The sequence below is a fragment of the Sycon ciliatum genome, chromosome 10 (assembly GCF_964019385.1).
Source record: "Sycon ciliatum chromosome 10, ocSycCili1.1, whole genome shotgun sequence".
NCBI classification, from domain to species: domain Eukaryota; kingdom Metazoa; phylum Porifera; class Calcarea; order Leucosolenida; family Sycettidae; genus Sycon; species Sycon ciliatum.
The window spans coordinates 4,707,492-4,734,724 of record NC_088652.1 but is presented as its reverse complement, the minus strand read 5'-3'; the positions used below and the strand labels follow the sequence as shown (position 1 = coordinate 4,734,724).

The window sequence follows — 27,233 nt, the reverse complement described above, 5'->3', positions numbered from 1 at the left end:
TTTTTCTTTCTTACATGTTCTTCACTGCCTTCGTATACACTCGTTTTTTTGAATACAATAAAAGCCTTTGTGAAAATGTCGGTTCAGCTCGTTCTGTTGATCGCAATTCTTAATTAATTATTTTTGGAATAATATGTAGCCGAGAGACTATTTTTGGGTAGGATGTATAACTGTGCGGAGTATATACTTAGCTGAACATTTAGATGCACTATACTGACCTGTATGACATAGGATTCCCATGAAGCCTGGTCTGCAGATGCACACAAACTCGTTGAGTAGGTTCTCACAAGTTGACCCGTTCTCACAGGGGTTAGACAAGCACTCGTCAACATCTGCAAGTCAGGAAATAGAGAACACAACGGCAGAGTGGGGCTAAGCATTAGCAAGTACGCAGAGAAACACCAGAAAACATTGAAGGTTGCAACTGCAGTTGCAACCGCAGAAAGTAACAAAGGAACACATAAGGTTTGGCATTATTTTGCCACAGAATATTTCAAGTACACTTTGGAGTACTATTATTCATGTTTGAAACAAATAGAAAATTGAAGAAAAAGCCTTGTAAACGCCTAGAACCCAGCTCCCAAAAACGGTAAATACGCATCATACGACAGGATGCTGTGCTGACTCGAATGCTGGACTGCAACTTTGCCATTCAATCAGAAAGTGACATTAGTCACCTCCCAGTGAAGGAAGTGGAGGGCAGCATACCTTGGTCACAGAGAGGTCCAGTGAATCCAGGATGACATATGCAAGAGAAGTTATTCACGTGGTCCACACACTCCCCTCCATTCTTGCATGGCGATAATGCACAGTCATCGATATCTAGAGAAACAAGCAAATTGGATTCGAAACAAGGTCGGGAGTGGTAAGTGCAGCAAAATTAAGGATAAATTTGAGAACAGAACGCTGGACCTATCCGCGAACAGAGAAATTGATCTTGTTCAGTTGGCAGAGTGTGGCATAAAATTAATATTCCAGGCAAATACGTATAGATTATAGACCGGTTAGGAGGTCTATACAGGATATATAGACCTCGTAAAAGACCGAGGTCACAGGATATATAGACCGAGTAAAAGACCGAGGTCCCCCGAGGTCTTTTACGAGGTCTATATATCCTGTATAGACCAACTATGAGGTCTATAATCTATTTATCGTGTTCTCCACGCAATAGTTTCTCTTCATATACGACATATCCTTGTAATTCTAGTATTATACTATAGCCTATACCGCATTGTACTGCATTTAAAGTCAAGATCATTGTTTAAACTAGGTTCAGCATCGGTAGCACAGTGGCTGGGTGGTAAGGAAGAGTGACTGAGATTCACAAGGTTGTGGGTTCAAATCCCATCTTGTGTATTTCTGCTTTCTTCAAAAATTTCTTTTTCTAAGTTGGAGAGAAAATTTCTAAGTCCAAGAAGTTCTAAGGAGTCAAATATAAGTAGTCAAATATATCGTGTATTTGACTAAGCAGTCAAATACGCGATATATTTGACCGCTTAGGTATCAGGGAAATTAGTGGGGTCAAATACTAAGAAGGCGATAAACAAATATACAGTCACCTTCGCTATACTTAAGGGGGCACATCACCCAAAAATTTCATATGGCATTCAATTGACCGTAACTTTGGTGTTTCTCAGTGGATTTGAGTGAAATTTTGACCACACACTCCTGCCACTATGCTGGCCCTCAGGACATGATTTACAAGTTCTTGCGTCTCACTGACAGGCTTTCCAGGCCGGAAAAACTCAAATTTCCGGCATAGTGCTACGGTGTGCGAGCCACCCAGGAGCCAAACAAATCCATTTACATTTTTTTCACATTTTCGTGCCCATTCTGTCCGTGCGCGGGACCCAAACCTAAAACAAGTCCAGAAGCAGCCATGGGTGGTGGGGTAGGGCCCCTCAACGTGGCCCTGGAATCTGTCACAACGGAACGAGTGGGCGTTCTTTCACGGACTCCCACAGACCCAAGGCAATTTTTGAATTTTTTTAGGTTTGGCACGTGCTACGAGGTCGTACCTTTGATGCAACATCCAGTGCTGGGACCTCCACAGCAAGCCATTTCCACAGCGCTGCAAACCAAATCCAGGATGCCCTCAGAAACCGGCAAAGACTGCCACTCACGTTTCACTACTGCCTAGTACTGAATCCTACCTGACTTCTTGACACGACTCAAACTTGCCAAAGTCACTAAATCAACGTCAACTACAATAATCAAGCCACATATCTGCAACGTCACGAGGGTGCTGGCAAAAGTCCTGCTGCACGGCGGCGGGCTTCGCCCGCCGCCGTGCAGCCCAATACGTGGTTTTTAAACGTGATTTTTTGGACTTTTTTGGACTTGGGGCAAAATTCTGCACACTTTCGCGTGTTTCCATAATACGACAAGTTGCGCACGGTCTGCTCACATTCAAATACAGTGCTGCCAACAAATGACAGCATGCAACAAAAAAATCTTTCCTTGCAAGGGCACATTTTCGGCCATAACTCTTGAACGGCTGGTCAGATAGGGACACAGTTTTCAGAGAATTTGCAGCTATTCATGCTCTTTCAACTGACGTAGCACTCAATCTGAATTTACAAATTCGATTTTTCAGCGAATTTTTGGGTGATGTGCCCCCTTGAGGGGGCACATCACCCAAAAATTTCATATGGCATTCAATTGACCGTAACTTTGGTGTTTCTCAGTGGATTTGAGTGAAATTTTGACCACACACTCCTGCCACTATGCTGGCCCTCAGGACATGATTTACAAGTTCTTGCGTCTCACTGACAGGCTTTCCAGGCCGGAAAAACTCAAATTTCCGGCATAGTGCTACGGTGTGCGAGCCACCCAGGAGCCAAACAAATCCATTTACATTTTTTTCACATTTTCGTGCCCATTCTGTCCGTGCGCGGGACCCAGACCTAAAACAAGTCCAGAAGCAGCCATGGGTGGTGGGGTAGGGCCCCTCAACGTGGCCCTGGAATCTGTCACAACGGAACGAGTGGGCGTTCTTTCACGGACTCCCACAGACCCAAGGCAATTTTTGAATTTTTTTAGGTTTGGCACGTGCTACGAGGTCGTACCTTTGATACAACATCCAGTGCTGGGACCTCCACAGCAAGCCATTTCCACAGCGCTGCAAACCAAATCCAGGATGCCCTCAGAAACCGGCAAAGACTGCCACTCATGTTTCACTACTGCCTAGTACTGAATCCTACCTGACTTCTTGACACGACTCAAACTTGCCAAAGTCACTAAATCAACGTCAACTACAATAATCAAGCCACATATCTGCAACGTCACGAGGGTGCTGGCAAAAGTCCTGCTGCACGGCGGCGGGCTTCGCCCGCCGCCGTGCAGCCCAATACGTGGTTTTTAAACGTGATTTTTTGGACTTTTTTGGACTTGGGGCAAAATTCTGCACACTTTCGCGTGTTTCCATAATACGACAAGTTGCGCACGGTCTGCTCACATTCAAATACAGTGCTGCCAACAAATGACAGCATGCAACAAAAAAATCTTTCCTTGCAAGGGCACATTTTCGGCCATAACTCTTGAACGGCTGGTCAGATAGGGACACAGTTTTCAGAGAATTTGCAGCTATTCATGCTCTTTCAACTGACGTAGCACTCAATATGAATTTACAAATTCGATTTTTCAGCGAATTTTTGGGTGATGTGCCCCCTTAACTGCGGATATAACGACAATTCGCGAATAACGACAGAATCTCCATGCCCAGAGCAAAGTCCCATCTAACTGTAATACATACAATGAGACTTCGGATATAAGGACACTTTTCTGATGCCCCGCCGTGAGTCGTTATACGCTAAGTTGATTGTATAACACACAGTGTTCAACTAGCCTCTGGATTTCCCAGAAATTTATGCAGTGCCTACCTTGTTCACAGTAGGTTCCATTGTATCCAACAACACATTCACAGGAGAATTGATTGTCCAGATCCAGGCAAGTACCACCATGTTGACATACCACACCACTACATTCGTTGATATCTGAAGAGCAGGAGATCCCGGAAATACATAGTTCTTCATCTACAGGTGAGCAAGATATTTTGACATCAAGATGCTTCATGCTGAAAAAGGAAAGATCAGTTTTGATACGGTTAAGAGATTCAACCATGTGTGATCGTGTGCATGCAGATACACATAGCTGAAAATCATGATCGATGTGTGCTACCTATCTGCATGTAGCTATCAACAATTATCAGTATAAGCTGTAAGCTAACCTGTTTGGCACAGTGTGCCACTGAAACCTGGTCTGCAGGTACACACATACTGGTCGAGCAGATCTTGACAAGTAGCACCGTTCTGGCATGGGCTAGATGAGCATTCGTTCACATCTACAAGCCAAATGGTGAAGAATCGCGTGACAGAGGTGACTTATGAATGGTACACTCCTGCTCTATTAAGTCCAGCCGCCACACTCAAGTTTGCATCTTGCATCATTTCGCAGGCCAGTATTCGGAAGTCTAGGGCCCAGTGCGTACTTCAGTGCCGCGACTGGACTTCATTGAGCAGCTGAAGTTATAGACATGTGAAAGTTGGAGCAGGAAATACGACAGGTGGAACAGATATAAATCAACGCATAACTGCTAAGCCGGCCTAGGCCACAGATCCTAGCTTGTTCAGTCGAACTTGTATTATACCTGCATTTCAAATGTGAAAAATCAACGTGGAATCACAATCGTAATACTATCATAACAAAAAGTATTGAAGGATACACTACATTGTAAGCAGGTTGATCACGATGCCATTCCACAAGAAATGCAATATCCGACGCGTACTCATGCCGTGTTAAATTGATCAAGCTATCTAACACACCTTGGTCGCACAGAGGGCCGGTGAATCCCGGTTGACAAATGCAAGAGAAGTTGTTTAAGTGATCCACACATTGTGCGCCATTCTGGCATAAAGAATGCGCACAGTCGTTGATATCTACAGAAATCAACAAAAATGATTGCAGGAGGATTAGAGCAAGCGCTGTAACCCAGTTTCTTATTCACAACTTGAAAAGGTTTATTCTTGACAGCTGGATGGCTAAATATTGCGACAGAGCTTTCGGCCATATTTTCAATTCATTGCATTCCCAACTCATCACAACCACGCGCTCTTCAGCCGAACCATACAGACACCAGCAAGGACACTTCGCCATTTCTGGTGTATAAGAATGATCATTCCTCCATTATCATCATTATCATCCTCTACTGATGAGCTCCGACAGGGAGCGAAACAGCTGTCTAGAGGCGTGGAGCAATATTATCTCTCAATGGAAGTGTCCTTGCTGGTGTCTGTGTGGTTCAGCTGGATGGCTGCATAAAAATATTCACGGTTTGTCTGAGAATTAGTTAGGTTGAGTTTTCCGCATCCGTAGGACTGCCATTACCCTCCAGGATCAGTCCTTATCTGGAGGTTCTCAATCAGTCGCAGGTGAGTTGATTACACCCACCAGGAAAGTGGTCAAAGACCAAAAATGTAATCCAAAAACTGTGATTCGCAACATAGGATCAGTGACTTCATTTTGCAGCACTTTACGTGCCACCCACTACAGAAGTAACATAATAGATATTATGTACGTGTTTAGACAATCATTGTGTTGTATACCTTGCTGACAGTAGAGTCCGCTGTATCCAAGAGCACACTGACATGAGAACTGATTTTCCAGATCCAGGCAAGTACCACCATGTTGACATAGCACATCACTGCATTCATTGATATCTGAAGAGAAGGAGATGACAAAAAGCATGCCATTATCCATTGACAAGAGGAAAAGATTATTGTTATGGACACTTGCATAAGTTCATAGCTGGTGAAGTTCATGAGGGTATCAAAAAAATTATAAAAAATTCGACGGGTTCGCATACCGGGCAGGTCAAGAACAAGGAGTCGTACAACTCCCTGGTCAAGAACCACCTTTCCGCTTCCGTGGGACGCCACCACCCCATGATCAGGCGTCAGATGCGGCTCCTAAACGGTCATGAGGGTATGCACGTGTATATTCCTGTGTGCATGCAGGTACGGCAGCTCAAAGTGATCATCACCTTGAGCTACCGCATAAATCCATGCTCATCTATGCGGTTTGGCTGTTTTTGGTTATCGACATGGCATGACTGAACTGTCCTAACCTGTTTGGCAAAGGGCACCTGTGTAACCTGGTCGGCAGACGCAAACATGGTGGTTGAGTAGGTTCCGACAAGAAGCTCCGTTCTGGCATGGATTGGATATGCACTCATCCAGATCTGAAATACACGGGAGACAGCGCAAACCAAAAAAAAGGAGATGTGATGATGACTGAATGGCAAACCAGGAAAGTGGGTGATTCCACGTAGTGGTTGGATCATTGACCACACATGCGGTTGTGGGCTCGATACTTGGTTGAGCGAATATTACCCTCCTCCTCGCCCCAGTCCACCCCGAGGCGATAAGACACAACCTTATTTCAGACATTAATGACTTTAAAATGTAGAACACACGTTCACATACACACTCACGTGTGTAGAAGGACCCCTTTGGCTGTCTTCACACACGTGTCATCATAGACCTCATACTGCAGCAGCTCATAATACGTTTAAACTGTGCACGAAAGGGGCACGAGTAAATACATGTGGATAATCCACTATACGTATCACCATCTACTGTACTAACCTGTCTGACATAGTGTACCAGTGAACCCTGGTCTGCAGACACACACATACTGGTTGAGTAGGTTCTGACAAGTAGCACTGTTCTGACATGGATTTGATGAACATTCATCCACATCTGCAAGACAAATGGTATAGAACGCACCGATAGAGCATAGTCAGCGGTCACATTTAAAAGCAATCACATCGAAAACCAGCATAAAAGGACACTGGTAACTGGTAACAGAAATCTAAGGATTACTGACATGCAAATGGATCGTTCATTCCACATTACCATGTGTTCATTCGAGAAGGGAAGCGACACAGAGAAAAACCTACCTTGGTCACAGATAGGCCCTGTAAATCCTGGCTGACAGATGCAAGAAAAGTTGTTCACGTGATCCACACACGCCGAACCATTTCGGCATTGAGAAGACGCACAATCATCGATATCTAGGGGGAAACAGCAAGTATAATATCAGAGTCTGAATGTTATGGAGAACATTCAGAGCAAGTACCCATGCTGTACCTCTTTAGATCTTGCAATTTCAAATTTGGACTTCACGGAGAATTTCAAAGTATTCGGAAATTCGAGGCCACATGCCTCGTATTGCCTGTCTTTAGCTCGTATATGGTTTGCAAGCGTTGGATTTCGGAGAGAAAAGAGCAGTACGAGGCATGTGGCCTCTTATTTCCTAATTCTTTAGATCTTGTTCTTGTGTTCGTGCGTCAAACAGTTCAAAGAGGCAAGTTGTTTGCACATAATGATTATGCGTACCTGTCTGGCACAGGGTTCCCGTGAAGCCTGGCTTACAGACACATACATGATGGTTGAGCAGGTTCCGACAAGAAGCTCCGTTATGACATGGATTGGACATGCATTCATCCAGATCTGTAATTTATTGAGAACATGAACAAAGGAAAGGGGGATTTTTAGTTTGTGATGAACTACAGGAACAATGCAGGCTGCAAATCATTATATTCTGACAATATATCTCCAGGCAGCGCAAGATTGCCACAGGCATCACATTCTGAGCAGCAACAAATCCAGGGTGGCTTTCTGCCTTCTAAGTACGCACACTTCAGCCGGCACTAAGAAATTCTACACAAACATCACACCTGTCATGCAAGATCGGTTATCTGAGCACCCTAGTGTGTTAACCTCAAAATTAAATTGTTCAGCTTTGCACGGTTGTGCTGTACTAACCTGTCTGACATAGTATACCGGTGAAACCTGGTCTGCAGACACACACATACTGGTTAAGTAGGTTCTGACATGAAGCTCCGTTCTGACATGGATTAGATGAACACTCATCCAAGTCTGCAGGAAAGACAGTAAATAAGACTTGATGGGACTTGGCGAGCACATGACTAAGTACACTAAGAAGAATGCCCAGAGGATAGCGGAGCAGGTGGAAGGTGTCCATTATTTTCTACAAGCTAATTTCAATATGATTGATTGATTTTATTTTACTTTGCAAGTTCAAACGGGTTCCTGGCCCAGTTGTATGAAAGCGAAGGATAGAATTTTCCAAAATCCTAATGAGCAACAGCATAGGCAATATTATCATAGAAATGGAGTACTATGCGAGCGAGAATACTGAGAAGAAAAGGAACATGTCAAAACCTGACGAAACACAACCTATTCCAAGCATACATAATGAAGGCAGGCTAGCTTAAAATCTTGCAATCTGGATACGGTGCGCACCTCTCTAGGCAAACTGTTCCACTGCAATGCTCCTGCGGTGGCGAATCTGGTTTGGCCACACCGACTGCGAGCTGGCTGGCTGAGCAGACCATTGGCATGCTGATGGCGCGTACTTCTGCCGCTGCATGCTGCTGGTTTGAGAAGCTGGGCTAGAGCAAGGCTAGTGGAGTCATTTAGACACCGCCAGATGAAGATCAGGAGCTTTTGTTTAAAAAGGTCAGTGACGCGGTAAATCGAGTTGGCAGCCAGGAGGGGCTGCATCGCGGAACATGGCGGGCTGCCATCAATGCATCGGATCGCCCGGTTTTGCATGGCTTGCAGATGCTGAGGTTGGGTCACGCGGATCTCCAGCTCTCACCAATTCCGATCCAAGAGACATCAAAGGGCACATAATTATTATGACATGCTTGGCCGCATTGGCATCACTCAGCAACATGCGAGGATGTTCAGAATGTGTTTTAGCACGGGGCTACATGGAGAGCAACATACCTTGGTCGCAGAGAGGCCCAGTGAATCCAGGCTGACACATACAGGAAAAGCTGTTCACATGATCCACACATTCCGCTCCATTCTGACATTGAGAAGGTGCGCAGTCGTCAATATCTAGAGAAATAGGCAAAATTGATGCCACAGAGAATGTTGGGGTAGAGCAGTTTAAGTACCTCAAATTTAATCTTTTGAAACCAGTTCAAACTCCCCTACCTCGGCTCATTACAGTTCCACTCCGGACATTTTCATGAAAGTTGTTTACATACATGGGTAGGGGTGAAACGATTGGTTTGAATATTCGAGTATTCGTTCGAAAATGTCAAACGAGCGAGTATTCGAAATTTTGCACTCGATGGGTTTTTTTAGTTCATTTATTGGAATTCTGTTTTTCAAAAACTTTGGTTGTACCGCTCATCCACTGGTATGCATGCCTTTGAGTTAGTATTAATTTTATGACTTGGACGATGCGATCACCACGGCAAGTAATGTTAGTTAACGTTCTGAGATATGAAAGTACTGATGAAAATCGTTAATTTACACTCTGTACAAGACGTTGGCGACTTTTGTTCTATGTCCACAGAGATAATTTCTTCCGCATTGGTCGAGAACTCACAAATCTAGCCCCTTTGAATTTTGATAAAATACTCTAAATAATCGGATACTCGATCGAATATTCTGAATGAGGGATCGATTGGTCAAAATAGATACTCGTTTCACCCCTATACATTGGCTAAGATTTCATACTCTTATCATAAGACGCTGTTGCTTTGGCAAAGTCAGCATCTAAATCTAGAAAGCAAACACCTTAACCCTTTCAGCCCTGACCGGAAAATCACCTCCCACTGGGCCAAAAATGGCAATTTTTGAAAATGCATATTCTGGTCCAAAATTGATTGGAGATGTTGGGTATGGACATATGCACTGTGAATCCAAAGAAATTTTGTAGGATTTCATTGTACGAGACTCATAATACCATATTTAGATATGCGACTTTTGACGATTTTTCCTCAAAATTCATTCAATTTAGGCAATTGACGACAAAAGATCAGACAAGCAATGGCAAGCAGTGCTATAACTGGTCTGTGTTGACTTCAGAATGGAGAAATGTTATATAACAAGCTTGATATGATCCTGGTGTTCTACGGCAACCTAGACTAGAGTACAGCAACTCGTTTTTTACGGCGCTTGAATCATATGCGACTGCGCGATCCAGAATGGGTCTTTCTTTTTCTTGGGCGCCTCGTAAAGCTTGAATCCTCCAGCAGCCCTACCTACTTCAAGACAAAACCATGTGATGGACAGTGAGGATGCCGAGTAACTGGAGTAGCAACCCCAGCAACTGCATCAGCTATAATAGCAGCCGGTGCAGTGGCAGCGGTTGGCTTACTGTGCTCGGCGCCTCCCAGGGTGAATCATCACTGGCCGCACGCGTACGTACGTACGTACGTACGCGGCACAGGTAAAGTCATATTGATGGAGAATGCAATACAGCTCATTCTCTGATTTGGACACTCACTGGCAAGACAATCCAGCTACCAAAATAGTCTGAAGCATTCCCTAAACAGCCGAGTGCATACTGCGTACCGGTGTACATACGCATGAAAATTCAAGAAACAATCGGCTGTGCAATTTCTGATAGTGGTTCAAAATTGCACAATTGTTGACTATTCTGGATTATTCTGGATTCATATTAGATAGCAATCACCATCCTGTAGGTGCCTGGCTCTGTGTTCAACATACAATACTTACATGTATGCACATCTCTATTGTGATCTGCATGCATGTCTGACCAGTACACTTGATTTCAAATTCAAATATTTTCAAAAATCTGACCTTCAAATTTGATCGCAGTTTACTTGAGGAACTTCAGCAAATGGGCTCACGACAGATAGCTCCTGCTCAGAACACCATGCCTAGGTGTCAGAAACTTCAGCATCGCTTTCCAAATCTCTTTGGTCTCCAGCATCCCCTGCGTCCGAGCCAGCTGCGATCTTTTGAATAGCAGCAAATTCGTAATCCTCAGAAAACGACTCCGACACAATTTCGCTGTCTACAGAATCATCCTCAGAGTCATTACCCGCCTCACACTGCTTCACAGGACTCCTTCCATCGACACAGAGTAGTTGAGCTACTTACCTTGCCGAGAAACAGCAGGGCAAGATGATGAAAACGAACTTTGAGCAAAACAATTTATTTGAACGATATGCCAAAATACGCACTTCAAACTCGACGCTCGCGGCTGTTCTGCTGTGCAGACTGGCCACATACGCTGCGTACACGTCGATCAGATCCTTCAGCCCACTGAGGAACAGTTCCAGGCCCCACTGATGTTGAGGCATCAGTACAAACGCGACGTACACCGAGGACGTATATATACGTCGTCAGTGGGGCAGCTGCACACGTCATGACGTATATATACGTCGACAGTGGTGAAAGGGTTAAATTCAAAAGTGGGTGCGTGTGAGTGAAGGATGGCATGGTGTATACCTTGTTGACAGTACAGTCCACTGTATCCAAGAGCACAATGACATGAAAACTGATTCTCCAGATCCAGGCAAGTACCACCATGTTGACATACCACACCACTACATTCATTGATATCTGACATGAAGGAAGGACCACAACAATTATGCATGACAATTATGTATGTTAATGTGGGCACTCCTTTCGAAATAATAGCAGCATATTAATGGTTATGTGCATGAATGAGTAAACATCTATTTCAAAGAGTGATTATCTTGACTCAATTATTTTGCTTATATCACCGTATGCTAGATGATGCTAACCTGTCTGACATAGTGTACCAGTGAAACCTGGTCTGCAGACACACACATACTGGTTGAGTAGGTTTTGACAAGTAGCACTGTTCTGACATGGATTAGATGAACACTCATCCACATCTAGAACAGAGACAGAGGAGAATGCACCGGGAGAGAAGACTTGGCTAGGGTACTTGGTCCGCGTCAGCAATATTGTCGCTTATCTTTCTACAATTTGAACTTAGACTTTGGACATGAACGCGCGCACTTGAAGTGATAAAACTTGGTACGATGGACGGTAAGGTATAGAATGACAACTAGCTGCGAGGAATTTATTGTCCAAGGAAGGGTTCCTACTTTTTTCAGTCCTCCTCGTCTCTGCTCTCGGCGCTGGCGACAAATATTTTTGCTCGGGATCGACTCTCTTGCTTTTGCAAGCTCATCTCTCTTCCTCTCCGCTGCCTGGCTATTTTCTAAAGAGAAGTCGATCGTGACGGTCGCCTTCTCTATAGGACTTCGCGTGGGCAGCACGACAGCCTGTGTAGTTCAAATCAGACACCGTTCTTTGCAAGATTATATTTTGAACGACGACGACGCGTACAGTACTTGCAAATCTCAATGACGCGCTGGATACTCCGAGCGTTGAGCTGGAGGTAAGGGAGCTGCGATCTCAGCTTGATGAGCGATCCCTGAGGTGAGCGATCTCGGCCGTTCAGCAAAATGGAGCTGATTCCGAGTAGCCGATTACTTTCTTGTGGCTTGCGCTGCTCTTGCCTGCACAGCGTAAAAAGATAATCTATTTTGATGCGGCGCTGTATCAATCAGAATCACTCACCTGTCGCTCTCGAAATCCACTCGAACTCTAGCTAGACCTTTCACGTACTAGTAAACTAACTTGCTAACCAAAATTTGGATGAAATGGGCTGCCAAGTAAGCATTGGCGACATATAAACAAAGTTGAAAGATAAGCGACAATATCGCTGACGCGGACCAAGTATCTGCAAACATACCAAATAATCCACGAATCACCCAAAGTAGGAAAGATGAGTATCAACTGATAACAACCAAAGAAGCGGAAGGAGCCGACAGCCACTCATGGGAATACAGGTAATTAGCTCAAGGATACTTGTATCCAAATTTGGAAACAAATTAGTGATTGGAAAACATCACTAGAGTCTATAACTCTAGCACACAATCCTGTAGGATCAACTGCCGAAACATACTAAGACATGTCTGTATTCCGTTCTTTGCTTTCAGCAAATTGAGCCCTCTACGGACGGTGGGTAAACTTTACATGGTAACACTTGTTTGAAGGTCTTTCAAATACCGGGCTCAAAAGGGCTCATCCTGAAATTTAATTCTAATTTGGCCTTGAAACACTATAAGGGAAAAACGCACCTTGGTCGCAGAGAGGTCCTGTGAATCCAGGTTGGCAGATGCATGAGAATCCGTTCATGTGATCCACACATTGCGATGCATTCTGACATTGCGATGACGCACAGTCATCGATATCTAGAGAAGCAAGCAATACGCGTGACGCCATTCTGTCTGTACTCGTTGGAACAAAAACAGCTAAAATCACGTTCTTCCTGACTATTAAAATTAATTTCTGGAGTACATGTGACACACGAGAATACCAAGATTCCTCATAAAATCACTTTTGTCTGTCCGGCGTGTCTTCTTCGTGCAAAGGTGATAAGCATTTTGCAGGATACACATCAGTCAAATAGTCCGTTGATATGCAAGGCTATCCAATAGTGTTGGTTCCACGGTCAACGATGAGAAATGTGAACGACCCTTGGTCGTGCGTGAAAAGGTGTCATTATCCACGAGTTGTCGTTTTCCTGCGTTGTCATCATTGGTGACGCTGAAAGTAAGCAGTCAAATTGTCCGAAAAGTGTGCTGCTGTTTTGGAAGGTGTTACATCCGAGGTCGCTATTCAAGAGACTGATTGCACTCGAGTAGTACAATTATGTTTATATATGGCATTGCATGTAGTGAATCGCTAGCAATGAGCATTTATGTTGATGCATTTTTCCCGGTAGCCAAGAACAAGCTGGGCATCTACTGTACTAACCTGTCTGACATTGTGTACCGGTGAAACCTGGTCTGCAGACACACACATACTGGTTAAGTAGGTTCTGACAAGTAGCACTGTTCTCACATGGATTTGATGAACATTCATCCAAGTCTGCAATGCAAAACAACAACAATGCGACGGAGATGAAATCATAGAAAATACAAGGCAAAGCACACAAAGACCCAAGTAAGAAAGCAAGATACCTGTTTGTGCAACCACAATGCCAGAGAGAGAGAGAGAGAGAGAGAGAGAGAGAGAGAGAGAGAGAGAGAGAGAGAGAGAGAGAGAAGAGAGAGAGAGAGAGAGAGAGAGAGAGGAGAGAGAGAGACAGAGAGAGAGAGAGAGAGAGAGAGAGAGAGAGAGAGAGAGAGAGAGAGAGAGAGAGAGAGAGAGAGAGAGAGAGAGAGAGAGAGAGAGAGAGAGAGAGAGAGAGAGAGAGAGAGAGAGAGAGAGAGAGAGAGAGAGAGAGAGAGAGAGAGAGAGAGAGAGAGAGAGAGAGAGAGAGAGAGAGAGAGAGAGAGAGACAGAGAGAGAGAGAGAGAGAGAGAGAGAGAGAGAGAGAGAGAGAGAGAGAGAGAGAGAGAGAGAGAGAGAGAGAGAGAGAGAGAGAGAGAGAGAGAGAGAGAGAGATAGAAGGAGAGAGAGAGAATATTTAGGGTTATGTGTAGTAATGCATGCATGGGCGAAACATCATGTTTTCAATGAGTGATTCTATTGCTACAAGTAGTTGCCCGCATGACAATCATGAAGTGCATGCCCACCTGTCTGACAAAGTGAACCCGTGACCTGGTCTGCAGATACACACATGTTGGTTAAGCAAGTCACGACATGAAGCTCCATTCTGACATGGATTAGATGAGCATTCGTCCAGGTCTGAAGTTCAAAACACATAATCATAGAATAAGAGAGAGGGGGAGACAGAGAGCGAAGGAGAGAAAGAGCAATTTAATTAATTCTTCAGGCCAACAATAATACTCATAAAAAGGACACACTTCAGGCTCATTACAAACATCTTTAACTAGACACCCAGAAAAACAACCGGACAAGACACCTACTGGCGTGGCAGTGACAGGAACTGCATCAACCAGAAGAATGACAAGATCGGCAACGGCGGCGATGGCAGCGACTAAAGTACAGACAGAGGCAACAGCTAGGGTCCACTCGACTAGCCATGTGAAATTGGATGTGTCCACCGCACATGCTGATTGTTCTGATGTTAGTTCTGATAAGTATGAGTCGTCCATTGCTAGTCATTTGTTTGAGCATCCTGATTGTCGTGCTGTGTATTCAGATGATTGTTTTTCGATTGTGTCACGTGTACACAGTGCTAGATTGCTGAATGTTTTGGAAGCTGTATACATCCACACAAAGAAACCCAACCTTTGCAAGCTGAAACAAATCAAATTCACACTTAGGCTGTTAGGTAGGTCGTCAAAACCTCCTTAGTTACATGTATGCCCAGTGGTTGTCTCTTGTTGTCGCACTACAATCATGTCGCGCTTATTGAGTTTTCTCGCATTTGCACCTTTGTGTCATTATTGCAAGTTTCGCTGTTTACTTTAGCTATCTTCTTTCTTTCTTTTTTTTGCGCTGTTTTACCACCTTCTTACTGTATTTAATCCACTGTTCCTGTTCCTTTTCCCTTGCCTGTATTTCACCTGACGAGAAGGCTTGAAAGTATACTTGTGAAGACAAAAACTTTCAAGATGTTTGTAATGAGCCTGAAGTATGTCCTTTTTATGAGTATTATCGCATTTTTGTCTCAGAGGAAACTGTTTGCCAACAATAATAATATTATTATTGCCAACCATACCGGTTTTCCCTGTATACTACCGGAAAAACTTGGATAACTACCGGCATACTGGGGATTTTTGACTTTGATCGAAAAAATACTGGTATTGGCACTGAACCATGAGTGTTCAAAAAAAGGTTGTTTTGTGGTGTGACAAGGGCACATACGGCCCTGCATCTCTCAGAATCACACATGTAGGGGCAATGGGGCTACAGGATATTAAAATATCCTGTAGCCCCATGCAATCTGCGACACTCACTCACAAGGCCCGACAGGTTCAACATTTCTGGTTCTTGTACTGAGCTGGCTGATCATATCGTTTAATATAAAATGGCCCAGAATCTGCGAAAACCAGGCTTAGGGTGAAATTTCACAAAATGACTTTTCCCACTTTCAGCTTCTACTGGGCATGGGAGGTCAGGAGACAAAATATTACAGGTGTGTGTCGACTCATAATGGTATTAAAAGTATCTCAAACACACCAGGGTATTGTGTTAAAAAATCCAAAAAAAAACACAAAATTGTTATCACAGGAAAGAAATGAAGAGAGATCCACCAGACTGAAGGAAGAGACATGGATGATTTTGTTTTGGTGACATGACAAGGTAGACATGTGGGGGCAGGCTTGTTGTGGCCCCTTGGTGCAGGCTGTAGTGGCAATGCACAGTTCTGCACGAATTATTTTGTTTGCTCCTCACTCAGCACATTCTGGGGCTGAATACATGCACTGGCATGCTCTGGCGCTACACACCACAAGGAAACCCGACTCTAGTTGAGATGGCACCTTTTGAAGGGTGAATCTAGTACAACTGTTCATAAACAAGCAAGAACACAGCCTTTCAAACTGTTCCACTGTTCATAGTATGCGCATAGTGTGCTGGCGTGCTGCAGTATCTGCTTGGTGCTGACCAGCAAGTGAAATATCGGCATGTCGTACAATCCCTTGCAGGGAGCTGTCCAGCGAGAAAGTCTCGAATGGGAGCCTCTCGATCTGCTCGCTAATTCACCTGGCATTCAGTACTACAGAGTACAGTAGCACTTCATCGCCAAGGACTTCAATTCAAAACAGTTTTCACACTGCGCTTCAAGCCTTTTTCCTCGTGAACTTGCTGCAAACGTATGAGCTCTGCTGCGCGTGTTCCCTTTGCGTGAGGCCCAGAAACAGCTAATATCTCCGTACTTCGATTGGCTGGATCGATGTCGTCCAGGTTCTCCTCGCTATCGCCATCCCGACTCTAACTGGAGACGATTTCTTCACCATTTTCCGCAAGCAGCAGCTAGCGCAGAAATTTCGCCATCCCTGTGTGCAGGAGATGGAATCCGTTCGATCAGCTCAAAAACTCTTCATTGTGACTAGAGGAGTAGCAGGGAATATTCTACCGGAAGCCCGTTGACTTCCCTGACTACTGAAACCCTTCCTGCCATGACTGCTTCTTCTTCAAACAATCGAGATTCTCTTTGGTTCCACTTCGCTGCACTCGATCGTCCACGCGACACAACCTTTTAACAAAACATATTTTTCTCAAAAAATGATTTTCACCCTAAGCCTGGTTTTCGCAGATTCTGGGCCTTATAGTCCAAATAGAGGCCAAATACCTACGTAGGGACATTCCCTGAATTCCATTTACCCGCCTGGCTAAGCATTCATGAGTGGCTGGTATTCTCGTCCGGATGACACTGTCCCAAACTTCCAATGACTTCCATTGCACGAAACATTGTATGGCTTTGCACACAATGCGTGGCCATCACAGTGCCATTCCACGATGATACAACACTATTCGTAAAAGTGAAGTTCCCTTGAAACGAATCTTATCTTTCAGAAACTGACAGAGTTCAAAGAAAAGTATTACCTGTGTCGCAGTGTTCGCTGGTGTATCCCGCAAGACAATCACACACATATCCACTGACTTGATCATGACAACTTCCTCCATTGTTACAAGGATTGGACGAGCATTCGTTAATATCTGCAGAGATGAAGAAGGTGAAAAAGAGATGAAGATGAAGATGAAAAGAGAGAGAGAGAGAACGTAATGGATAAACATGGAATGAGGGGTGCATAGAAGGGTAAATCAGGAGGGAGAGATGGAGGGGGGGCAGACATGGTAGAAGAGAAAGAAGTCCAGATAAAGAAATGGAGTGATGCGAGTGAGGGAGGAAGTGAGAGTATGAAGGGAAATAATAATATTATACAGATGAAAAAAGTTATTGGAGAAGTAGGAACAGATTGTTGAGTTGTAAATACATGTGATATGTAGTAAATACATGAACCAGACCATTATCACCCTGCCTAACTTACCTTGGTCACACAATTGTCCAGTAAAACCTGGCTGACAAACACAGGTGAAATTGTTGACACGATCCAAACATGTTGCATCAGTGTGACAAGGTGATCGCTGACAATCATCAATGTCTGAATGAGAACAAGTACACAGAATCATTCATGGGTGTGTGTGTGTGCAAACACATACACACGTCCATCCGAAATGTGAACAAACACAGACACAAATACTGGTGCAGGAATCTTCAGTGAATGAGATTTTAAAAGCATTAGTATTGAAGAAGACGTCCACATCTCATTACATGCTCAGAGTGTACTAACTGTCTGACATAGTGTACCAGTGAAACCGGGTCTACAGACACACACGAACTGGTTGAGTAGGTTCTGACAAGTAGCACTGTTCAGACATGGATTAGCTGAACATTCATCCACATCTGCAATGCACAGGGAAAAAACCCCAATGCAAAACAACAACAATGCGACGGAGATGAAACCATAGAAATTACAAGACAAAGCACACAAAGACCCAAGTAAGAAAGCAAGATACCTGTTTGTGCAACCACAATGCCAGAGAGAGAGAGAGAGAGAGAGAGAGAGAGAGAGAGAGAGAGAGAGAGAGAGAGAGAGAGAGAGAGAGAGAGAGAGAGAGAGAGAGAGAGAGAGAGAGAGAGAGAGAGAGAGAGAGAGAGAGAGAGAGAGAGAGAGAGAGAGAGAGAGAGAGAGAGAGAGAGAGAGAGAGAGAGAGAGAGAGAGAGAGAGAGAGAGGAGAGAGAGAGAGAGAGAGAGAGAGAGATAGAGAGATAGATAGATAGAGATAGAGAGAGAGATAGAGAGATAGAGATAAAGAGAGAGAGAGAGAAGGAGAGAGAGAATATTTTGGGTTTATATATGAATGCATGCATGGCCGAGACACCATGTTTTCAATGAGCGATTCTATTGCTAATGGTGCCTGCATGACAATCATGAAGTGCAAGCCCACCTGTCTGACAAAGTGAACCCGTGAACCCTGGTCTGCAGATACACACATGTTGGTTAAGCAAGTCACGACATGAAGCTCCCGTTCAGACATGGATTAGATAAGCATTCGTCCAGGTCTGAGGTGCAAAACGTACATGATAGAAAAAGAGAGAGGGGAGAGGGGAGAGGCAGAGAGTGAAAGAGAGAAATAGAGAGTAAATTCATTCCTCAGGTCAGCAATAATATCCTGTAGCCCCCTGCAATTTGAGACACTCACTCACGAGGCCCGACAGTTTCAAAATGTCTGGTTTCTTGTACTGAGTTGGCTGATCGTAGTATAGTCAGTAACGGCCAAGTACCTCCTTCTGTAGGGATAAAACCTGAATTATATTTACCCGTCTGGCTAAGCATTTAAGAGTGGCCAGTAATCTAGTCCAGATGACACTGCCCCAAAACTTCCAATGACTACCATTGCACGGAACACGTATGGCTCTTGCACACAATGCGTGGCCATCACAGTGCCTTTCTGCGATGATACAACACTATTCGTGAAAGTGAAGTTCCCTCGAAACCAATCTTATCGTACTGGAACTGACAGAGTTCAAAGAAAAGTATTACCTGTGTCGCAGTGTTCACCGGTATATCCCGCAAGACAATCACACACATATCTACTGACTTGATCATGACAACTTCCTCCATTGTTACAAGGATTGGACGAGCATTCGTTAATGTCTGCAGAGATGAAGAAGGTGAAAAAGAGATGAAGATGAAGATGATAAAGAAGGAGGACAGACTGGATAAACATGGAATGAGGGATGTGCATAGAAGGGAAAAGCAAGAGGGAGAGATGGAGGGGGGGGGCATATATGGTAGACCAGAAAGATGTCCGGATGGAGATAGGGAGTGATGTGGATGAAGGAGGAAGTGAGAATCTGGAGAGAAATAATTATACAGATGCAAAAGTTAGTGGAGGAGCATAAAGAAATTTCCGAGTTCAATATGCAATTAGCAGTAGCATGTGGTACTTGTGAAGCAGACACTAGTACATGACACATGGGACAACACCTAGTTATAACCAGTCAAGTTGAGATTACAGTCACCCAGACATGGTAATAAAACCATTATCACCCCTCCCTACTTACCTTTGTCACACAATTCTCCAGTAAAACCTGGCTGACAAACACAGGTGAAATTGTTGACACGAATCCAAACATGTTGCATCAGTGTGACAAGGTGATAGCTGACAATCATCAATGTCTGTATGAGAACAAGCACACCGAAGCATGTATGTGCATGTGCAAGCACACACACACACACGTCCATCCCAAAACGTGAGCAAACACAGACACCAAATCATGGTGCAGGAAACTTCAGTGAATGAGACTTAAAAGCTTTAGTATTCAAGAAAGACGTCAACATCTCATTGCATGATCAGAGTGTACTAACCTGTCTGACATAGTGTACCAGTGAAACCTGGTCTGCAGACACACACATACTGGTTAAGTAGGTTCTGACAAGTAGCACTGTTCTCACATGGATTAGATGAACACTCATCAACATCTACAATGCACAATGCATGGGGGAAAAACAATGCAAAAAAACACTGGGATGCAGATAAAACCATGGAAATTACAAGTCAAAGCACACGAAGGCACAAGTAAGAAACCATGATACCTCAGTGTCTGTGCAACCACAATGCCAGAGAGAGAGAGAGAGAGAGAGAGAGAGAGAGAGAGAGAGAAGAGAGAGAGAGAGAGAGAGAGAGAGAGAGAGAGAGAGAGAGAGAGAGTGAGAGAGAGAATATTTGTGGTTATGTGTATTAATGCATGCATGGGCGAAACACCATTTTTTAAATGATTGGGTCTATCGCTAGATGTTGTCCGTATGACAATCATGAAGTGCATACCCACCTGTCTGACAAAGTGAACCCGTGAACCCTGGTCTGCAGATACACACATGTTGGTTAAGCAAGTCACGACATGAAGCTCCGTTCTGACATGGATTCGACATGCATTCATCCAGGTCTGAAGGCAGAACACACATGATAGAATAAGAACAGAGAGAGAGAGAGAGAGAGAGAGAGAGAGAGAGAGAGAGAGAGAGAGAGAGAGAGAGAGAGGAGGAGGGGGGAGGAAGACAGAGAGCGAAAGATAGAAATAGAGAGTTAATATATTCTTTAAAGTCATAATGATATCCTGTAGCCCATGCATTGGGCGACACTCACTCACAAGGCCCAACGGGTTTAACATGTCTGGATCTGTAGTGAGCTGGCCTATCATAGTATAGTCTGGGTAAGGCCAAGTAACTATGTAGGAGTAGCATACCCTGAATTTTACACGTCTCGCTAAGCTTTCAGGAGGGCATAGTATTCTGGTCCAGATGACCCTGTCCCAAATGTCCAATGACTACCATTGCACGAAACATGGAATGGCTCTTGCACACAATGCTTGGCCATCACAGTGCCTTTCCACAATGATACAACACTATTCGTAAAGGTGAAGTTTCCTCGGAACGAATCTTATCGCACAGAAACTTACAGAGTTCAATGAAAATTTTTACCTGTGTCACAGTGTTCGCCGGTGTACCCGGCAAGACAATCACACACATATCCACTGACTTGATCATAACAACTTCCTCCATTGTTACAAGGATTGGACGAGCATTCGTCAATATCTGCAGAGATGAAGAAGGTGAAAAAGAGATGAAGATGAAGATGAAAAGAGAGAGAGAGAGAACGTAATGGATAAACATGGAATGAGGGATGCATAGAATGGCAAATCAAGAGGGAGAGATGGAGAGGGGGGGCAGACATGGTAGAAGAGAAAGAAGTCCAGATAAAGAAATGGAATGATGCGACTGAGGGAGGAAGTGAGAGTATGAAGGGAAATAATAATATTATACAGATGAAAAAAGTTAGTGGAGAAGTAGGAACAGATGTTTTAGTTGCAAATACATGTGATATGTAGTAAATACATGAACCAGACCATTATCACCCCGCCTAACTTACCTTGGTCACACAATTGTCCAGTAAATCCTGGCTGGCAAACACAGGTGAAATTGTTGACATGATCCAAACATGTTGCATCAGTGTGACAAGGTGATCGCTGACAATCATCAATGTCTGAATGAGAACAAGCACACAGAATCATGCATGTGTGTGTGTGTGCAAGCACATACACACGTCCATCCGAAATGTGAACAAACACAGACACCAAATAATGGTGCAGGAAACTTCAGTGAATGAGATTTTAAAAGCATTAGTATTGAAGAAGACGTCCACATCTCATTGCATGCTCAGAGTGTACTAACCTGTCTGACATAGTGTACCGGTGAAACCTGGTCTACAGACACACACATACTGGTTGAGTAGGTTTTGACAAGTAGCACTGTTCTCACATGGATTAGATGAACACTCATCCACATCTATTGTATATTGCACAAGGGAGAAGATGCATGTACAGCGACAGAAGGATTAATATAATCATTCGTGGCAAAATAAAACTCAAAGCAATAATTGTCCAACTGAAAGTCTGATGGGTTCATCATTCCCAGGTTGGCATTGCCTAAGTATGCTATAAGATTGAACTGAATAAAAACTCAATCTGAGGATAGAAATGTTTTGTCCTTGAGGACCCACCAGTGCAGCACAGAAACTATGAAAACGAACATGATAGCACTGAAAATTACTTTTTGCATAGCCAGATCTTATCCAGGCCCAAATTTACCCTGCCAAACTGCTCGAACTGACAAGTTATTGAGCTCTGCGTAAGACAAACAGCAAGGGCATGTGGGTTCTCAACTACGACAACAGCAGGAGCAAATAATCAAAATAAAACACACCTTGGTCACAGAGAGGTCCTGTGAATCCTGGCCGACAGATACAGGAGAAGTCGTTGACATGATCCACACACTCTCCTCCATTCTGGCATTGTGAAGGTGCACAGTCATTGATATCTATGGATAACAGCAGACATGCAATCATGTAACATGGTAGTGCGAACACAGGAGAAAATCGAAAAGCAACCTCCTGCCGGCTGTCTCCAAGGACAATATAATCTTCTTCAGAAGAACATGACTGTACTTGATGCCATTCTCCTATCAAATTACACTGGATAACGGGACCACGTCTATGTGGAACAACAGTTTGTTAGGTCCATTGAGTACTTGGCTCAGGCAGATGTCAATGAGTGCTCAAACGTTTTTAAATGTCCGAACTTCATCTCTATTTTTTTTGGCAATGTTTTAGTCAACATAATGTATTTTGCGTCTAGGCCTCATTTTTGAAAAGTTAACACAAAATATGTGCACAACTTTTAGATGGGGATTACCTTGTTCACAGTACAGTCCACTGTATCCAAGAGCACACTGACAAGAGAACTGATTCTCCAAATCCAGGCAAGTACCACCATGTTGACAAACCACAGCACTGCATTCATTGATATCTGAAGAGCAGGAGATCACAGAAATACAGCAATTATGATGACAATTGTACTTCGAGTACAAGATAAGTTGGTAAAACACACCAGAGACGTTTGGTGCAGAACAAGGAGGACAATGTAGTGATGCCAAAATTGCAGGATGCATGCCTGACTAAATGCGTGCTAATATAATGAATTGATAACCACAAAAAATAAGACAAGCTCGTGAGAATGAAGAATTCAAATTCAGAGTTGCAACAAAACTCTCAATCTGTCTCTTGTGAATTCAAATTCAAAAAGCTGAATCGACAATTGTGTATACTTTATTCGTGCAATGTAAAACTTGTCTTATTGATTGCGGCTATCAAATTATTGTCTCTTCTCCGTTTTTTGTTGACTCGGGAGAATGAAGTTGAAGACACCACTGCAGCTGTACTTATTGTTGAAAACTGATGGTGGTGGTGGTGAGAAGGAGAGCTCTGTGCCAGAACTTTGCAGCCTAGAGAGCGTGTGTGGGCAGGCGTGTGTTTACCGCCATATTGCCAGGTGTGTCTTTACCACCATATTTATCTTCTCCGTTTGTTTCAATAAAATTATTTTCCGTGTCTCCTGGAGCAAAATTAACTTAATCTAAATAATAGTTCATACTAACCTGTCTGACAAAAATTCCCCGTGAACCCTGGTCTGCAGACACAAACATGCTGATTTAGTAGGTCCCGACAAGTGGCACCATTCTGGCATGGATTGGACGAGCATTCGTCGAGATCTGCAATGCAGGAAAGAGATGAGGGGGGGGGGGGGGAGAGTTTTGAATAATATTTATTATGGTCATGACACACCTTGTCAGAAGATAGTGATATCAAGAGTACATGAAAACCAGAGTGTGCAGCTTGGGGCTTTTCCTACTATTGGTGTCTGTCACGACGGAATTCAGTGATTACATCAAATCGTCGCAGATCTGAGGTGGGAAATGGCGTAGTGCATTCAAGTGAGCTGCAGTTGTGCAGAAAGAGACCTGCTTGAATCCTGCTTGTACGCACTGCATCACTAAAATAATGTAATCCCGGAATTCCGCAGTGACAGCAACCCATCCGAGCTGCACACTCTGGTTTTCATTGTACACTTGGTAATATTCATAACGTTTGCTTGAAGACGTGAATTAATGATATACAGGTATTCCACATTACAAGAAGAGTACTTGTGGAGACCTTTCGAGATATTACTGTTTTAAGTTAAGACCAAGATGTTGCACAATGCCGGCTGGAATTAGCTTTCCTCCATCAACACAGTCATGTAACTATCCAGGGCATATAGGTTACATTTATACTTGTGCAGTACTGAAGTCCCAGAAATTGAATGTATGCGGCTTGCGTGGAGTGCAGTTGACAAAGAATTCCCAGCGATCATCTATTGCAAGAAATATTTAGTGGCCTGTGCAACATATGGTTGCCCTACAAAGTTCCATTCAAATGAGCTATGAATCGGTTTAAGCATCATTATCTCCAGACTAGCCGGTACAGTATGGGATAAAACATTTTTCTAGGACTTACCTGTGTCACAGTGTTCACCGGTATATCCCGCAAGACAATCACACACATATCCACTGACTTGATCATGACAACTTCCTCCATTGTTGCAAGGATTGGACGAGCACTCGTTGATATCTGGACAGAAATGTAGAAGGCAGTCAACAGATGGGGAAAGGAAGGGCAATACAGAAGAGAGAAGCGGTGAAGAAAGATGAGAAAGAGGGAAGACAAGAAAGGAAATAGAAGAGATTTGATCTAGGTATTGAAGAAGGTTGACAGGCACGGTTCTCGGGGAAGGAAGAGCGGAAAGATGTATCTCAGGTAGGTATATAATGGCGAGACGGAGAAAGAAAGAGAGTGTGGCAAATGTAACATGGAAGCGAGGCACATTCATTCATTTGTGGATACAAAATAATTTGTTCTCCATAAGGGTGAAACGAACATGCCACGCCTGCAAAAGGGGCACCAAGGGCTAGAACCCATCCAAGTATTTCGCATTGTATAATATACGCATCCAGGGAAAAAAGCTCCAAAGGGTTTAATAATCACCATTGTAAGGGACATGGTGTCATGTTTGCAGAACACATTGGACTCGTTTAGAGCCATTCCATTTCCTTGACCGTGTTGGAGTGAGGGGTGTTCTCCGCGTGATCCCACACTAAGAAAGAGTGCAAGACCTCCACAAAGCATTACCTGTGTCGCAGTGTTCGCCGGTATATCCCGCAAGACAATCACACACATATCCACTGACTTGATCATGACAATTTCCTCCATTGTTACAAGGATTAGATGAGCATTCGTTAATATCTGGATTGGCAGGGAAATGTGTAAGCGAGAGAACGAGCATGGGGAAAGGCAGATACGAACGAGCATCTTAAAAGACCTAGAAATGAATGGTGAAGAACGTGAAAGGAATCTGACAATCTGACAACTGACAATCAAAGGAAATTAAAGAGGGAAGAACAAATTGAAGGAGAGAAGAGAAGGGAGGCAGGTAGGGATGGAAGGTGGTCAGGAGGGCAAATTTGTACAAGGGGAGGAAAAAAGAAGTATGGGTAGAATTGAGATGAAAAGATATCTTTGTATACTAGTGGATGAATAGGGAAAGAACTGTTCAGTATGGGGCCCACATACTGCCATGGAACAGACAAAACATGGTAGAGTTGCAGCTAAAGTGTTATTGTTACTACCACCAAGACATGGTTAGCCATTCTCACCTCTGACTTACCTTGGTCACACAACCGTCCAGTAAAACCTGGCTGACAAACACAGGTGAAATTGTTGACACGATCCAAACATGTTGCATCAGTGTGACAAGGTGATAGCTGACAATCATCAATGTCTGAATGAGAAAAAACAAAACACATGCCCTTGCATCAATACACAATAACGTACAGAGAAAAACAGACACTTCATGCAACAACATGCTGTACAGTACAACAGAGTTCTATTATTATTATTATAATTTTTTTAGAATTCTGAACTTCGTGCTCATGGGAATCAAAAACTATCCTGTTACGCTTTTGCTTCGTGTCACTCGAGGACTCTCACCACACGTGGTGCACCCTACTGCAACAAATTGGGATTTAAACTGCATCATTTCCCACGACTGTGAGCTAGATCATACTACTTCGGGCTATGGATGGCGACACCAAGCTGGGCTAGATGCCCTATGTACTCATGGCCGACGGCAAAGAGTTCAAACAGTGAAGGCTTCTCAGGAGCACTCGCATAGCCAACACAGATCTTATCAACAATCCAGCACAGAAAGATGATCAGCATATTAACCCCTACCTGTTTCACACCGTTCTCCAGTATATCCCGTGAGGCAATCACAATTGTAGTGATCTGGACTATCATTTTGACATACACCACCGTGCATACAAGGATCCGACAAACATTCGTCAATGTCTGAAAGCAGAGGGACAGCAGTACACACAGGATATGCACTACATACAGCACACAGCACTCACGTCAACAATAATATTATTGTTTTAACACCCAAATTGTGACCCAATGCTGTTGAACAGCAAGTGGTTTCGGCCATGTAGGCCTCATCAGTACAGCTATGAGGTTCAAGTACAGTATGCTGAACTACCGGCCATGGTGCACAGGTGGTGCCATAGACATTACCATAGCTTGTCGCTCTTGCGCTCGAGTGCACTAAATACGAAACGTAGAGAGTGATGCATAACGCAGCAGCATTAAAGCAGCCTAATTGTATTCACACTAACCGGTTGGTCGTGATTGTGAGCATAAAGATATCCAGTTATGAAAGTTACTTTGAACGTTTAAACTGTCACCAACCGGTAAACCTACCTTCATTACACAGAGTTCCCGTAAATCCCGCAGCACAGTCACACCGGAATGCACTGACGAGATCCACGCATGTTCCAGCATGACATGGTGATGAGGTACACTCATTGATTTCTGGAGAATATAGGGCGTAAGAAAAGAATAACATTTTACTGATGAAAATAATTATGTGTCTACGGAATACCTACCCAATTGTATGGTAATTAAAAGCACGTGCATCTGAAGTATTGTGGTGTTGATTAGGGGGAAGGATCTTACCCCGGGAGTGGTTGTTACGTCTGGGCAACT

At 43.7% G+C, this 27,233-nt stretch overlaps 2 protein-coding genes across 2 annotated transcripts in view; both read right to left on the bottom strand.

Annotated features, from left to right (window-relative positions):
* LOC135825622 (fibrillin-2-like) overlaps positions 1–27,233 on the bottom strand; it is a 110,167-nt gene that overhangs the window by 42,067 nt on the left and 40,867 nt on the right. Inside the window, exons 29-50 of the mRNA XM_065338228.1 lie at positions 26,949–27,059; positions 26,424–26,540; positions 25,858–25,971; positions 25,323–25,436; positions 24,651–24,764; positions 23,753–23,866; positions 23,011–23,124; positions 22,523–22,636; positions 11,603–11,716; positions 11,304–11,417; positions 8,817–8,930; positions 7,827–7,940; positions 7,398–7,511; positions 6,959–7,072; positions 6,645–6,758; positions 6,125–6,238; positions 5,604–5,717; positions 4,824–4,937; positions 4,229–4,342; positions 3,882–3,995; positions 709–822; positions 219–332 (exon numbers count right to left, since the gene is read on the bottom strand). Coding sequence (XP_065194300.1) covers positions 219–332; positions 709–822; positions 3,882–3,995; positions 4,229–4,342; positions 4,824–4,937; positions 5,604–5,717; positions 6,125–6,238; positions 6,645–6,758; positions 6,959–7,072; positions 7,398–7,511; positions 7,827–7,940; positions 8,817–8,930; positions 11,304–11,417; positions 11,603–11,716; positions 22,523–22,636; positions 23,011–23,124; positions 23,753–23,866; positions 24,651–24,764; positions 25,323–25,436; positions 25,858–25,971; positions 26,424–26,540; positions 26,949–27,059 — 2,508 coding nt within the window. The remainder of the gene's footprint in view (positions 1–218; positions 333–708; positions 823–3,881; positions 3,996–4,228; positions 4,343–4,823; positions 4,938–5,603; positions 5,718–6,124; positions 6,239–6,644; positions 6,759–6,958; positions 7,073–7,397; positions 7,512–7,826; positions 7,941–8,816; positions 8,931–11,303; positions 11,418–11,602; positions 11,717–22,522; positions 22,637–23,010; positions 23,125–23,752; positions 23,867–24,650; positions 24,765–25,322; positions 25,437–25,857; positions 25,972–26,423; positions 26,541–26,948; positions 27,060–27,233) is intronic.
* Positions 17,937–19,537, bottom strand: LOC135825625 (fibropellin-3-like). The gene is made up of 3 exons (XM_065338236.1): positions 19,301–19,537; positions 18,705–18,819; positions 17,937–18,159 (listed from the first exon to the last, which is right to left on the bottom strand). The coding sequence occupies exons 1-2, from the start codon at positions 19,503–19,505 to the stop codon at positions 18,767–18,769; spliced, it is 258 nt and encodes an 85-aa protein (XP_065194308.1). The 5' UTR covers positions 19,506–19,537; the 3' UTR covers positions 17,937–18,159; positions 18,705–18,766.